Raw genomic sequence first — 14,902 nt, 5'->3', positions numbered from 1 at the left:
TGATTCAGTTTATTGGCCCGTTAAAACAAGTGCTGTTATGAAGAGCTGACCAAGAAGACATTAATTGGGAAGTACTCAAACGAAAATATTGCTGAACAGGTCACACGCTTCGAAAACAAAACACTAGAAAAATTGTCGGAAGTGGCATGGAAACACTAAATTGTTTTTCTTGCAATTGAGTCGAATCCACAAGGAAAAAAGCGACCTGGTGCTCCAAAAGCAACATTTCGTAGAACAGTAATGCGAGAATGTCAATTAGAAAATTCAATAACTTAAGCTCCAAGTCAGAGCATGGTTCCAATAAATAGTTAGGGTCCTCAAATGAGTGGTTCTGATCTCACTGTGAATTAAGGTTCTACTAAGTGCATTGGTCAGGCGTTGCACCCTTCCTCGTTGAACAGCGCTGCTCTGAATTTCTATGATCTGAAACAGCTAAAGATTTTTATTATGTGAGCTTCAGTCAAGAGGCTGCATGCGAAAGTACCAAACAAAATTTCTCTTATAATTTCATAGATATTTTCTTTTTATTGTTTCATTTTTTTTAGTCAGTATAAAAAATTCTTTCACTTTTTTTTATCAGATCTTAACATGGTAATTAATTTCATCGAGTAAATTTTTCTTGCTTTCAAAATTTATCACAATAATAATAATAATAATAATAGACAATAACAGAAGTATAAGTTGTAAGGAGTAAAAATAAGGAGGAAAATGTTATTATACTTATAAACTTTCTTAACTTAAATATTATGGATTCATAAATACTTAACTATCACTAATTATTACAATAGTAATTATTTGTATGTGCAAGATTGTTGAATTTACAAAGTAATAAATTGTTGGAAGTTCGATGACCCAAGACATTTTATAGACATGTAAAATTTCTTTTTATGAGTTAAATTACGCGGTGTTTGTGGTATGAAATCTGACGATCAGCAACGATACATCGTCTATTTTGAGTCATGCTTCTAACTATTCAACCCAGAAATCACACGATGTAGAAATGGACAAAATTCCAGTTTCAGACAGACTTGACTCTGATCTGAGACTGGATTTCATCGAATATGGTCTGTAGACAGAGACATGCTGACCTGGTGTCAGATTTTCGGCCATTGTTAGCGAAAGTGTCCTTTGGGCAAGTGAATTAGGTTCCATGACACCTAGAGCACCAAATCGACTCGGATTTTATATGAAAAAGTCTCTTCATATACAATTCAAGTCCACTTTAAGCTCTGTTGCCACAGAGACGACCACCATATGATGTTAATAAAATTAATCATGACAATATCTTAATGGCATCACTTTCGTTTGTGTCGCTCTAGATATGATTCATATTTCAATACATTTCAATTAATAACTTTTAGCTATCTAACTTGAAATTGCCACAAATAATACGTAATCTGTTACATATTTACGTTATGAAGCTATAAATTACTAATTTTGTCACCTAGTCGACGTTTAATGATCAACAACAGATAAAATACCGGCTTATGGCAATTTGCCACTCGAGTCAAGCAAAAATAATATTGTTGGCATCAACTTTGGGGTCATTTGATTATTAAGTAACGGAATATAAAACTAGTTTTAAGACTCCAACACATCCTTTCTTCCTAGTCATTAATTGAAGTTGTCATAAAGTTTTATGTCTTGCGTTATAAAGAATTGCTTGGTTTGGGGTAGTCCACTTATTACGTTAGCTTTTCAGAGGGAACGATTTAGTAAAAACTTTAAAAACAGCCTAAACAAGAAAAATTTTGTAGAAATGTGTGAAGGAGGTCTAAAAATTGATGTTTTTGCGTAACCTAATAACCGATCGATCCCGGTTCACAATATTTCTTTTACTAATTTAGTAAAAAGCAAGTGATATTTTTATATTTTTCAGTAAAATACATTTTGCATTACATTTGTAGATTCATTACACGAATTTGGTGAATGGTGCATTAAAAGTGTACGGAATTAAATGTTTTTTAATTTCAGAAAGTTTACACATGGCATAAATATAGCAGAAATAAGAGTATGCTCTGTATTTTTTAAATTAGGCACAAACTTTGGTGCTTATAAGCTGATAACACTTTATACGTGATTTCGGATCTCGAGGTTGACTCGAATGTCTCATGACTCCATGTGACATGACTCCATGTGACATGATTCCATGTGACATGATACCATGTGACATTCGAGGCAACTACAAACTTTGGGTGCTTCTTATTATTTATGTGTTGCATCCTATATTTATTAATAATATCTTGAGTTCAAGCATATTTGTCAATGGAAATGCAATAAGATACAATTCAGAGATTAAAAAACTCTTAAAATCTAATAATTCTGTTGCTCAATTTCTGCATTGCCTTAAAAATGGTTAACAAGCTTAATCTTCACGATTCTTCCTTTAATTCTCTTCAAAGATAAATAATTGATTCACTTTAAGACCGACAATCCCGAAGGAGACTCAAATTTTGTATAGAAAAAACAACTCAAGTCGACTTCAAGCTTTGCGGCCAGCATTTTACATGAAAATCAACAAACATTAAAGAATCAATTCAATTTTTCATTGTCAAAAATGCTCATATTAAGGACTAAGTGCAACATATGCTTTACAATCTAGAATCATTAAAAAAAGGGGGGTTAGTTCATTCCTACCTATCACAACCAAAAGTCTCAAAAATTTCATCTCATTCATATCATTAAATAATAAATATCCTATTACTTAAATCACAAAATAATTCTATGCTCAGAACTTTCCATCATCCGACTTCTCTAGTGGCCGATTATAGAAAGTAATGTGCACACTTTCTGGATTAATTTGTGATATTATTGGATAATTTACGACATCTAATGACGCATGAGAAGCACTTGGATGATAATTTTGATGTGACTGTTGTTGGAAATGTTGCTGTGACTGTTGTGCGAAATGTTGCTGTGACTGTTGCGGGAAATGTTGTTGTGACTGTTGCGGGAAATGCTGTTGTGACTGTTGAGGGAAGTGTTGCTGTGACTGTTGTGGGAAGTGTTGCTGTGGCCTTTGGAAAGGACCAGGATAAACAGGTTGCTGCTGAGGAATTTGTGATGGATGTGGAATATATGGAATGTATGGCGGATTATTTTGAGGTCTTAGACCAGTTTGAGGTGTTGGATTGCTTTGTGGAAATCTTGACACATCAATAAATTCACTCAATGGATTAATTGGCCTTTGCGGTGGCTTATAATTGACCAACGTATCATTTATTAGACTAATAACTTCACTTGCTGGCCCGTAATATTGTTGTTGCTGTTGTTGGCTTTGCTGTTGTGAATTACGATACTTAATATTTTTACTGTTAATTCTATATCCATGTTGATCAACATTAATTGGCACGTGCGATGATTGAATATCATGTGATGATTGCGATGGATATAATACAATTTTTTGTGATTGTTGCGGCGATGACACAACTTCTTTAAATATTGGTCTACCATAATAATTTAGATTTTGTTGACGTAATTTCTGTCCATAATGCATTGATTGCGGTGCTGACGATACACTTGATTCCATATGAGCATTTTTCTTCTTCGGCGGTAATGTTGCTGATTGTTTAGCTCTGTAGTATTTCATTGATGGTTCACTGGATGTTGGATAATAGCTGTTTGTGTTTATCAGTTCCGTTAAATGTGCATTCTTTTGATCATATGACAACATTGGTTGGAACTCTTCTTGTGATGGCTGTTGATGTTGATTATTTTTATGCTTCGATGCTTCAAATGAAAATTCATAAACTGCCTTAACTTTTGGCTTTTGTGCATGCTTATGCTTACTACCGGTATTATAATAATCTAATGTTTGCTTAATTGATGCAATTTCATCTTCAAATTTACCAACTGGTTTTAATATCAATGGCTTCTGTACTGGAAGTGCTGTATTATATGAAATTGGACTGTCTGTTGTAATTGGATATTTTTGTGGTGCAATAATTGTACCAAATATGTCTGGTTTTGGTGTTACAAATAAATATTTTGCATCAATATTAGCTGGCGATATAGTCGTGGATATATATTGTGGCGGATAAAAGCTTTTTGGCTTCTTATTAACTTTTGGTGAATTAAATACAGCAATTGGTTGCACAGGAGGTGGTGATGTTGTACTACTCGTTGTTGATTGACCATTTACATAGCTTGTGTCATATTCGGGACCGACATATGGATTACCATTGATTGGATTTGCCGTTCTGGCATCAAAATATTCAAAGTAAATTGGATGATGTTGTGTTCCATAATCCTTTTGGTATTGCTTAACATTTTGCGGTTCAATTGGTGCTTGTGTTGTCGTCGTGGTTGTTGACACAGTTGAATATAATTTTGTTGACATGCTTGGTGGAATATAAACTGGATGTAATCGTAGTGTAGACGTGTCATAATGATGAGTTTTATAGTTCAATATTTCGTTTGGCGTTGTTGATGGTGAAACTGTTGATGAATGAATTGTGACTGGACGCACAGTTGTTGTCTTTGTTTTGTAGAGTTTTGTTGTCGAGACTGTTGAACTTGGCTGCTTAGTTTTGCGTGTAAAGTCTCTTATGTATGATGCTGTTGATGATCTTGGTGGCTGTTCTGTTGTTGTAGATGGAGCTGATGTTGTTGCACTTAGACGATTCTTAAGCTGAATGTCTTTAATTCTGTGATATGCATCAAGTGGAGTCTTGATTGGTTTCTTCTCTTCCTCAGGGTCATAAACTGAGAAGAAGTCTGGTGGCGGAGGTAAAATAATTCCAGGAACTAATGGTCCAACTGGTGCTAAATTGGTGTAATTTGTTTTATAGACGAAACTATATGGCGGTGGATAGAACAATGATGGATCATCTTCATCAAAATCTTCAGTTCTATTAAGTGCTTGATCTGGTAAAGGAAGGTTAAATGGAAAATGCTTGAGAAGATCAACGTCCTTGTATGAATTATGAAATAGCCATGGTGGTGGCGGAATTACTTCATGAATCTTATCTTTCGTATTATTTTTGACCGCTCCAAGCCCGGCAACAGTATTCTTCGTATCTTCACTGTTGGCTTGATTAATGGGCGTGATGTGGCCATTAGCATTTGCAAATAAGCCTGTTTCATTTGTGAACGGATTGAATATCGAAAATTTATTATGTCCGATAAACTGTAACGGTCCATCTTTCGTGAGCTGAACGGGAAAGGGAGGCGGAACTCGTGGATTAAGTGGAATTTTAACTGGTCTTTTTGGTGCTTCATAGTCATCAATTGGACGCCATTCTTCATTTTTGTTCTTTTTGTCATTTGCAATACCTCCTTTAAGGACCAAAAGATGATCTTCGGCTAACCAAATTTCATCCTTACTTAATCCACCTAAAGTCTTCTCATTGTCATCTGGTGTCTCTGAGTTTGTTTTGTATGAAATTATGCCAGGTGCTTTTGGTGCCTTACTGAAGATCTCCTTCTCAATTAATCCATATTTTCCTTCCGCAATCTGATCTGACAGAGTCTTAACCTTCTCATCCTTCTTTATGTCCTTAAATGATGTCTTTGCAAGTTCCTCATCATCTTTACCCTCACCAGCTGCACTCATTGCCATCAGACCATAATCTAGACTATTTTCATCGTCATTTGTGTCATTTATTTCTTTGGAATCTGAACTATCTAATATTGTGACATTAATGACTTTATTGCTACTACTGCCTCTAACATTCTCATCACGATGACTCGACGATGAATTATGTTGTGATGGCTGTAATGTTGTCTTCGTTTTTCTTCGAAAATAGCTCTGATGATTTTTAATGCTATTGGAATTGACGGTATGAATGACTTCGCGTGACGTTGATGGTTCATTTAGATGACTTTGAACTGTTGGACGTCGATGTGGTTGGCTTGTGGTCTCTGTTGTTGGCGTTGATGAGACATCGCTTCTTAGGTGACCACCTGCTCTTCTGTATAGTGTTCTTTGGTTCCTTTCTGACCTGTGAATGATGAAGAGACTTTGATGAGAAAAATGTACACAAAGAAAATAGAAATTTTTGTTAAAGACCAGGAAGTAAATCATAAAATTCACTTTCATTCTTTTACTACAATTTCAATTGTTGAGTGACAAAATCATCATCAAATAGTCTTGATTATCCCCAATTTTGTCATCTCATTAACAATTCGTCATGATCACTTTCACGGAAAAGACATGATGATTCAATGGAAATAAATTAGATTTTTGCAGTTATTCTGATGAGTAAACTTTCCATAAATGCCTCATGATTTCACTCATCATCTTACAATTGTAATAATGTTCATTCCCAAGATCATTAACAAGATTTTCTCTATAAAATTAATGTTAATCTCATCATGCTGTACATGCCGGTTATGAATGCAAATCTAATTCACATAAATGAATCAAAAAAGACTTACTTTTTCTCATTGACATATGATGATGCTGAGTCTGAATAAGAATTATGGTCTGTTGAGTTACTGACTGCATTTGTTGCACTAACTTTCAATAAATTATCTTCAGACAATGGTGAATGATGATCCACATCGCTTCTATTTTGACTCACAGCAACTGTTGTGCATGATATTTTATGAAGAGTGCACCATTGTATGAGAAGACATGCAAGCAATGTCAAGGTGAAGTTCTTCATCTGTAAATATATGTGAAATGATTTTTGTCTTAATTAATTCGAATATTTAGGGTGAAATTTGAATATTTTGTAATATTAAAATCAGTACAATGACCTGAAAAATTCCACATTTGAGTCATTTCTCTTTCCAGCTATGAATCTATGCTCTCTAATTTACATTTTTTGTAAGCCATTGTAGGAAAAATGTTTAACAAGAAATGCATCGCATAAAATCTGCATTGTATTGAGTATAAACATATCCAATTTCACATTACATCATTCGATTTAAATTCCCTTTAAGCTTACAATGTAATAAGTTTAAAGGAATGGATTTCTGTAGCATAATTTTTGCAAATCAATTCGAATGGTATAAGTTCTTCATGGCAGCGAAATAACGTCCACATGACATCCAAGTGACAAGTTTTCCCTAGCAGACAACAGCACTAGTAAGCTGATAGCAACGCTAATAAGTATGCTCATATAGTATGTTTAAGGTGAGCATGCTCTTTGCCAGTTAGAGTTTATAGCAGTTAACATGAGAATTGCCTCCAGGACACTCTTTTTTCTACCATGAATAATTTGTGTCGATCAGGTACGCTTTAGTATTAGAAATTGGCAAGCGAAAGTCAGCAATAGTGCCAGCTTCTGGAGACACCTGTGGGAGGTCATGGATCGCAATTGATCTGTACGACTAGCGATGTAACTAAGTAAGTCGGATACGCTTTTGTATTGACAATTTGATGAGCAATCAATACTGTCAATATAAAGCAAAAAACTCCCAAAAATTAACATTCTTAAGTCATCGACTAATACAGTGGTGGACAACATTTTATTTGTCGCGGAACAGCTTATTTATAAGCCTCGACCAAAATTGCACAAGGCATACGGTTCATGGAATTTCTAAACAATTTTGGTGGCTAATTCATGTGCCGCGTCACATAGTTTGCCCACCACTGGACAGACATATAGGTTTAACCTCATAATGACATAATATCCAGTCGCTTGAGCTTCTTATTTTTCACTTCCAAAAAGTCATGCTCATTATTAATCACACTCATCGGTCGAATGAACCGAATCAACTATTTGATGATCAAATGTGATTATATAATAAGCCTCCTATGATGTTAAAGTCATATCGTACCAAATCCATAAATTACAATAAAGTGCTCATCACATAATAAATAGTGATGCGATACTAGCTGTGTGTGCATACATGCCGCAGATTTTTCTTCTTCTTCTATTAATCCACAACCGCAATTTGATTAATCGTCCACATCGTAATTTCCTTTATTGCTACACATATTGGTCATGTTTATGCTGCACAAGCTTAGATCAATATGCGAATAACATTGCAATTTTCACTTTGCACATAAGGTTGAATGTGAAGCAAAATAAGACTTGCTAGTAACATAATATTCATATATGAAATGTTGTTCACCTACTTCTGTTGCAGTTTTTAATCTCTTTTTTCCTCTTGGATGATTGCGTAATGGACAAACGACAAAAGCAACGTTGCTTTGCCTTAACTTCTTCTTCTTTGTTTAAATTCACATTTTCTTACGGTCATTACCAGCAAGTTTTAAAGTTTTGTGGTGATTGAATGACTGTTAAATACGTATTTAATGGTTATTTATGCATGATTAATATTCTAAGCTGCAAACACTTTTACTTTTAACGGAATTTTTTTTCCTCTTTTCTTTCTCACCTGCTTGGTACATTTACTGCAGTGGTGGACAACCTTTTTCTTTTCGCGGCATACTTTTCTGGTAAGTCTAGACCAAATCCCCACTTGCCATTCTGTGCATAGCATGTCTATTGTGCCGCAGCACGCAGGTTGTCCACCACTGACTTACTGATTAGATTTTCTACTTGATATTGCTTGAAATGTGAAGTATTTTCTCACGATTATGACGGCTGACTCGACTAATCATAATGAATTAAGACTATAAGGGTCTTTTTTTTGTCCATAAAGAAGCGATTAATGAGGAGAAATTAAATGGAATGTTGTAAATAATTACAAGATGAAAGTTGATCTTGGTAAAGTAAATTTTGCTAATGATGGGAATCTTGGACTGCTTTGTTTTCTATCACTCTTACTGTATTATTAATGAATTTTTATGTTTTATGGATTTTTATATCAAAAGGAAATAAGACTGAGTTTCTAATCGATCATAGTGGATCAAAGTACAAATTGAGAATCAATCAATTAAGTCAATCAACGTTCAGCAGTTTATACAGATTATTGTGGGATTTGAACCAATCCTTTTATGACATTACTGTTTGTATACATGGTTTCTGGGTCATTGTGTAATAATTGACCCGAGCAGCATAACGTGATGATTAGAGCTCCTTTGTGTCAGCTGTAAGATTTAAGATGAGTACGCGCTCGAAAGCATGTTCTTTGCCTGTTGAATAGTACAATAGCACAAATCGTCTAATCGATCAATAATTTGGCTTAAGACCGGTACCATGCCAGATACTAAAATTTTGTTTAAAGTCGAATCGACTTCGTGCTCTACACCATGCTATTCATCCCGGCATGGTGCACATTTTTGTATCGATGAACTGACTTGTGCTATTCAGGCTATGTTGCCTTTGCGACATAGCTGATTTACCCCCATTTTTTGTGACATAAAACACGTCATATTGCATGCCACTCGGGTGAGTTCTAAAGATCGACAACGTTGAGCCGCCAAGTCATTTCTTATCTGATATCAATTTCCATGCTGATCATGTTCTCAAATCGAGAACATGCTTTGGATTTAATTGCCGACAAGCGGAACATTACAGAATGACTTCATTGACAACACATATCTCAGAAATTAAAGCACCAGACATCCATGGACAAGAGAGGCCATGTATCAAAATTGATCTGACCAGCAAGCGAAGTAAGTAAGTAAGTATTGCACCCGAATAATCAATTTTATTATTGTCTTATAAAACTCGATTCCTTCACTACTTCCAATTATTGACTTCCTTCACTACTCAAACTATACTCAAGGGATTTAAAATGTCCACGATTTTAAAGATAAAATGACACAAGTCACAAAAACTTTACATCGATACATTAATTCTTATTGATAAAATGTCAGATAGATCAATCACTAATGGATGCTGTCAATACATCAAAATGTGACTACAATTTATCATCGATTGCTAATTTCTCTAGACATGCGACAAAGTCTCACAATGTCAAAAATGACCTTACAACAAAAAAAAACAAATTAAATTCTTAAATGCTCCTTATTAATTATTAAAATTATTTAAAAAATTAAAAATTCTATTCACACTGACTTTAAAGGATTGGCTGACTGGCTGTTTTGCTTGTTACAGAATCTAATTAAATATGTGACCACAATTATACGACGTGTAAAAATAATTAAAAGCGTAAAATGTAAATTATAAAAATCCCATTAATTTATAAGACGCTTAAAATTGATTTTAGCATGCAGTTATTATTAAAAATACATGCGTAATTAAATTAAATTGTATCGAAGATTATAGCAAATTAATGCCTTAAATAATTGTCAACGTTACTAAAATTAAAAGCTATTTTGAATTAAGAAAACATGACAATATTAGGATTAATAGATTGAATTAAGATTATATTGGATATATGCTGTTGACAAATGTTGTTTGTTTTTGGACTTGATCTAAATTATAGCTTGTATGTTGTGTCTTTTAAATTATTAATTAAATTAGTTGAGGACATTGCAATGAGAATTTTTGTTTTAATGAAGATAATCTTGAAGTTTAGCGATGTTGAGGATTAAGGATTTTTATCTTTCTTAGTAAACGTTAGCCAACGAGTCTTGTACAAATACTTAAGAGCATATTACAAAATAGCGTGTTAGTTAACCTCAAAGTTGAAAGTCGACTCGGATTTTGCATGAAATTCCTTAAAACATGCAAAAAATAAAACTAAGAATACGCCAAAAACTAACAGCGGTGGCCGAATGGTAGAGTGTCGGCCCTCTATGTTAACGATTCTGGTTCGATCCCAGAGAAGTGTATGACAAATTTGAGTCATTACTTACTATTTCTAGTCACACCAACTAGGTTTGTGTTACCAACTTAGATCCACTCATTAACTAGGTCATACCAACGAGGCACACTAGACATAAATTATTTAAGATCCATTGAATTAATATATCTTTAGACTTGCAAATTATGACGTGTTGAAAATCAATCGCAATTATTAACAAAAAGTCGAAACAAATCATCTAGATGCATTGCCTCAAAATCAACTATTAAGATATAAAGTGGTGATGCTTGAATTCTCAAAATATATTGTAGATGAAAGTCACACATTGCAGCGAATCACCTTTATCACCATCAAAATTAGTCGTCACGGTGCCATCATGGCATAACGCATCTTACTGTTGATGTGACGAAGAAGAGGTGTTCAAGGGCAGTAGTGGACAACTTCCAGTAGGAAGCAGCAACCCTTTGGGCTTACCAACAAGGTGTGTCGTGAAAAAGGTTGCTCACCACTGCGTTTGCGAATATGTTGTGCAATTCGGGATACTAAAACTTACAGCAAGCAATTTTTTAAATGAACTAAGCAATATAAAGTAATTAACCCAAGAAATTACATGCCTCTGAATCAGGCCACTTACATCTCATCAGTCCATACATAAAGCTCAACAGCATCAAATTTAAAAATAAACACTTTATTTTCCCATATAATCATCAATTGACATTGAAAAAGCATAACAAGTTAATTAAAATGGTCTTTAATAGCTGAATCAGGTTATTATTAGCAAGCATTTCTTTTGATGGTCATCAACATATTGTATGAAAGTATTTCTCGTGTATAATCTGTACAAATTCATCTCATTGAATGTCAATTTAATCTGCTTATTGTCATAAATATTTTGGTCGCTACTTTCCCGTACACAAAAAAACAATTACAGATGGATTAAAAATTATGAATAATTGGAATTAATTGAGCTGTCTCAATTCAATATTTTTTGTAGCCCATAAAAGCACATTCGAATCTCAAAAATTGTTTTGTTGTTCTTTGTTAACTGGAGTTACGGATGAATTCAATGTATAAACCAGACTAGCGTCATTTCAAATATTGATCGTTATTATTTGAAAGAAAAAACGGGGATGAAAACTATATTTTTAAAAAATAAATGACCGTTGAAAATTTTTAAATTCAAAAAATACGTTACAAACAAAAAATCAATATTTATTCAAATTCTGATGCATGTAACTGTTTTCTTTCAAATGAGCAATGATATCAATGATAATTTGAGTCGTAACTTCATGGAATTTCATGAAAAGAACTGATAATTTTTGAAAAATATTTTTCGTTGTTTACATTTATATCAACGGTAAAATATTTTTTGAATTTTCGCAATCAATTTCGAATATTTTCGAACTAATTTCGAATTTTTTCGAAATGAAATGACGCAAGTCTGGTATAAACATGAAGTTGTTGCACCACTTTTTTTTCGACTATTTGCGCATGATTTCCAATTATTAAAAATATTTTTCGATGCAAAATCAATTAAGTTGTAATTCACGTAATAGATTTTAACGCTATTTTTGTTGCTGCTTCTCTTTTTTTTTTTGTTCATTGACAAACAATCGATTTCTTCTTGAGTGCTTGCTTGTTTAAGTTTTAACCGCTCAATATAAACAGTTATTGTTTTGGTTTTTGTATTGTTAATGATGTTTTTGGAGACTGAATGGTTGGTATCATCGTTTAAATGAGTAAGAGTTCAAAAACCTTGTTTATTTGTCAGAATTCCAAGACAATTTTGATTTTTTATGGAAAAGTCGACTCGACTTCATTGAATATTCGAATCGACTTTCAGCTCTTTTATCGCAGACTTTAAAGTTTGTCCTACATAGCTCAAATTTAAAAGCAACTCTAGCAAATATAAGTTTTTTACTTCCCCAAAAACCGACCTGCCCTACTCTTTTTCCGGAGCCCAACGTAATCTGGAACATTCACTGGCTTCACTTAATCCGAATTGACCGAATCCTTGGACTATCTCGAGAATATTTCAAATGCGTAACATCAGAATCATTTAGCGCAGCTATCACAGAGACAATAACTCGTTAAATAGGTACTTTTGATTTATGATTAATTATAATATTTAAGTTTGTTCCGAGTCGGAATCAAAAAGTCATTTAGTAAGTTTTCGAGAGTGATTTTTCAAAGTTCGAATGAAAGCAGGATAAAATTAAGATTCGCCTAAGAGCTAGAGTCTTGGATTTGCTGAGCAACTGCAAGTTTTCTGAGCAAACCTTAAATAAAACTGATTAAATTCTAGAATCCATCTTATTTAAATATTCTCAATATTGAATATTTGCTTTGTGCAAACTAAGTGACAAAGTCAGCAATAGAATCAGATGGAAAACCTTTAATTGTAACCTAATCTCCACATGGAAAGACGCTTTCGTTAGAGATAGTATAGCACTTAACATCGGTAATTGACAAAGGGCAGCAAGCGATAGAGCCAGCTTCAGACGCAAACTAAGAGAGACCATGGATCACAATTGATACGTACGGCCATCGAAGTAAGTAATCAAGTTCCACAAAGAAACATAATTACTGTAAGTAAGTAAGTGAGAAAATATATCCCAAAAACGTGCCAACATTAATGATTATTGTTATTTTGGCTCCAATTTCCATTGTTTGTCTTTTTCCACAGTCTCCAAGAAACAATTTTTGATAGTCATTAAACGGAAGTAATGAACATAACAAGAAAAAAATGTAACAGAATCAATAGACCTCCAATAGAACAATGATCTCAAACCAAACGTAAAGTTCACCATTGTCTGACTTTAAAATCGGAAGTTTTACACGTTTGATTGAACAAGAAATTGTAATTTTTTCATGCTTTTAATCACGGCTGATTCAATTAAATTTGTAAGCTTTTTAAGGAAACAAATAATTGTGATATAAATGGAAGAAAATCAAATTCCGTTAAAATAAAAAAATCTTCGTCGATTTTTCGCGCAGACATAAAAAATGTTAATTGAACAGTCAAGCGTCTACAGCAGTGAAAGCACATAAAAACAAGTCAAAAACCTCTTTTCGATCTTAAAAATACCGTAAAATTGCAACTTAAATCACCTTAATTTAATTCACATTTCACGTTGTTTTGATCTCATAACCTTTCATTCAGGTGCGTAAGCATTTCATTCACCTTTTATCTCTCTTTTTTGTAAACATTTTGTGCGGCAAAGATTAATTGGATAATGTTTACATTTTATGGACTGCGGGACATTGAAATATTAACAAAATTGAGAGAATTATGTAACATGTTAAACAAATTTTTTTAAACTATTATGACATCGAGTATGAGATAAAATCGATCTTTATGAATTAATTTTTTTTTAATTAATAATAAGAATTAAGTGCATTTAAATTAATGAGAGGACGATGGTGATACGGTACGATGGCACAGTATTAGTGCAACTTGGTGTGACAGTGGTGCAACGTGGTGTATCAGTAGTGCAACGTGGTGTACCAGCGTTGCAACTTGGTGTATTAATGGAGACACGTGGTGTACCAATTTTGCAACGTCGTGTACCAATGGCGCAACATGTGGTGTACCAATGGTACAACGTGTGGCGAACCAATGGTGCAACGTGTAGTGTACCAATGTTGCAACGTGTGGTGTACTAATGTTGCAACGTGTGTTGTACCAATAGTACAACGTGTGGTGTATCATTGTTGCAACATCTGGTGAACCAATGGTGCAACGTGGTGTTCCAGTGTTGCATTATTACCGTTCCACCTGTACCGTACCATTGGTGTATCAATATCGTACTACTGTAATATATCAATGCTGGATCAATACTGTCCCATCGTCCTATTATATTGCACCACTGATGCACCTTTATCATACTAGTAAGGAATACCTATACCATACCACACCACCATCAAATAAATCGCCTCAAGATTACAACTACCTATCGTCTAACATTTAAAATTGTAACATTCTCTTGATCTCTGGTCGCTTGCGATTAAAAACACCAGCGCAATTGATTCTTGTTGCTTACATTCAGACACTCCTCAAACCAAATCGCTTTTGTGGTATTGTATGAATGAATGAATAAGGCATTTTTGTTTCTTTATTGTTTCAATTTATATGTGGCTTTCTAGAGTACATAGAGTAACTCGACCCGTGCTCGAGCACTCTGCAATAATTTATCATTTTTTTGAGGTTGTGCTTATAAAAGGAATATCAACGACAAGGGATTGCTACTTGGAGGACATATAATTGAATAAATTATTAATGGTCTTTTATGGATGTGTTGTTTAAGCTTTGTGCTGTGATACAAAAGTG

At 33.9% G+C, this 14,902-nt stretch overlaps 1 protein-coding gene across 2 annotated transcripts in view; it reads right to left on the bottom strand.

The window, feature by feature from the left end:
- Nucleotides 1-555: 555 nt before the first annotated feature.
- Nucleotides 556-14,902, bottom strand: part of LOC139086999 (uncharacterized) — a 37,705-nt gene continuing 23,358 nt past the window's right edge. For both annotated transcript variants that reach the window (XM_070635688.1, XM_070635687.1), the window contains exons 2-3: nucleotides 6,379-6,608; nucleotides 556-5,942 (exon numbers count right to left, since the gene is read on the bottom strand). In XM_070635688.1, the coding sequence (XP_070491789.1) occupies nucleotides 2,729-5,942; nucleotides 6,379-6,608 (3,444 nt within the window). In that variant the 3' untranslated portion in view covers nucleotides 556-2,728. The remainder of the gene's footprint in view (nucleotides 5,943-6,378; nucleotides 6,609-14,902) is intronic.

The sequence above is a fragment of the Chironomus tepperi genome, unplaced genomic scaffold (genome assembly GCF_022539635.2).
Source record: "Chironomus tepperi strain 1889 unplaced genomic scaffold, CSIRO-AGI_Ctep_v1 contig_93, whole genome shotgun sequence".
In the NCBI taxonomy this organism is placed as follows: Eukaryota; Metazoa; Arthropoda; class Insecta; order Diptera; family Chironomidae; genus Chironomus; species Chironomus tepperi.
The sequence above is the reverse complement of the archived record's forward strand: the minus strand, read 5'-3'. Positions and strand labels throughout refer to the sequence as shown.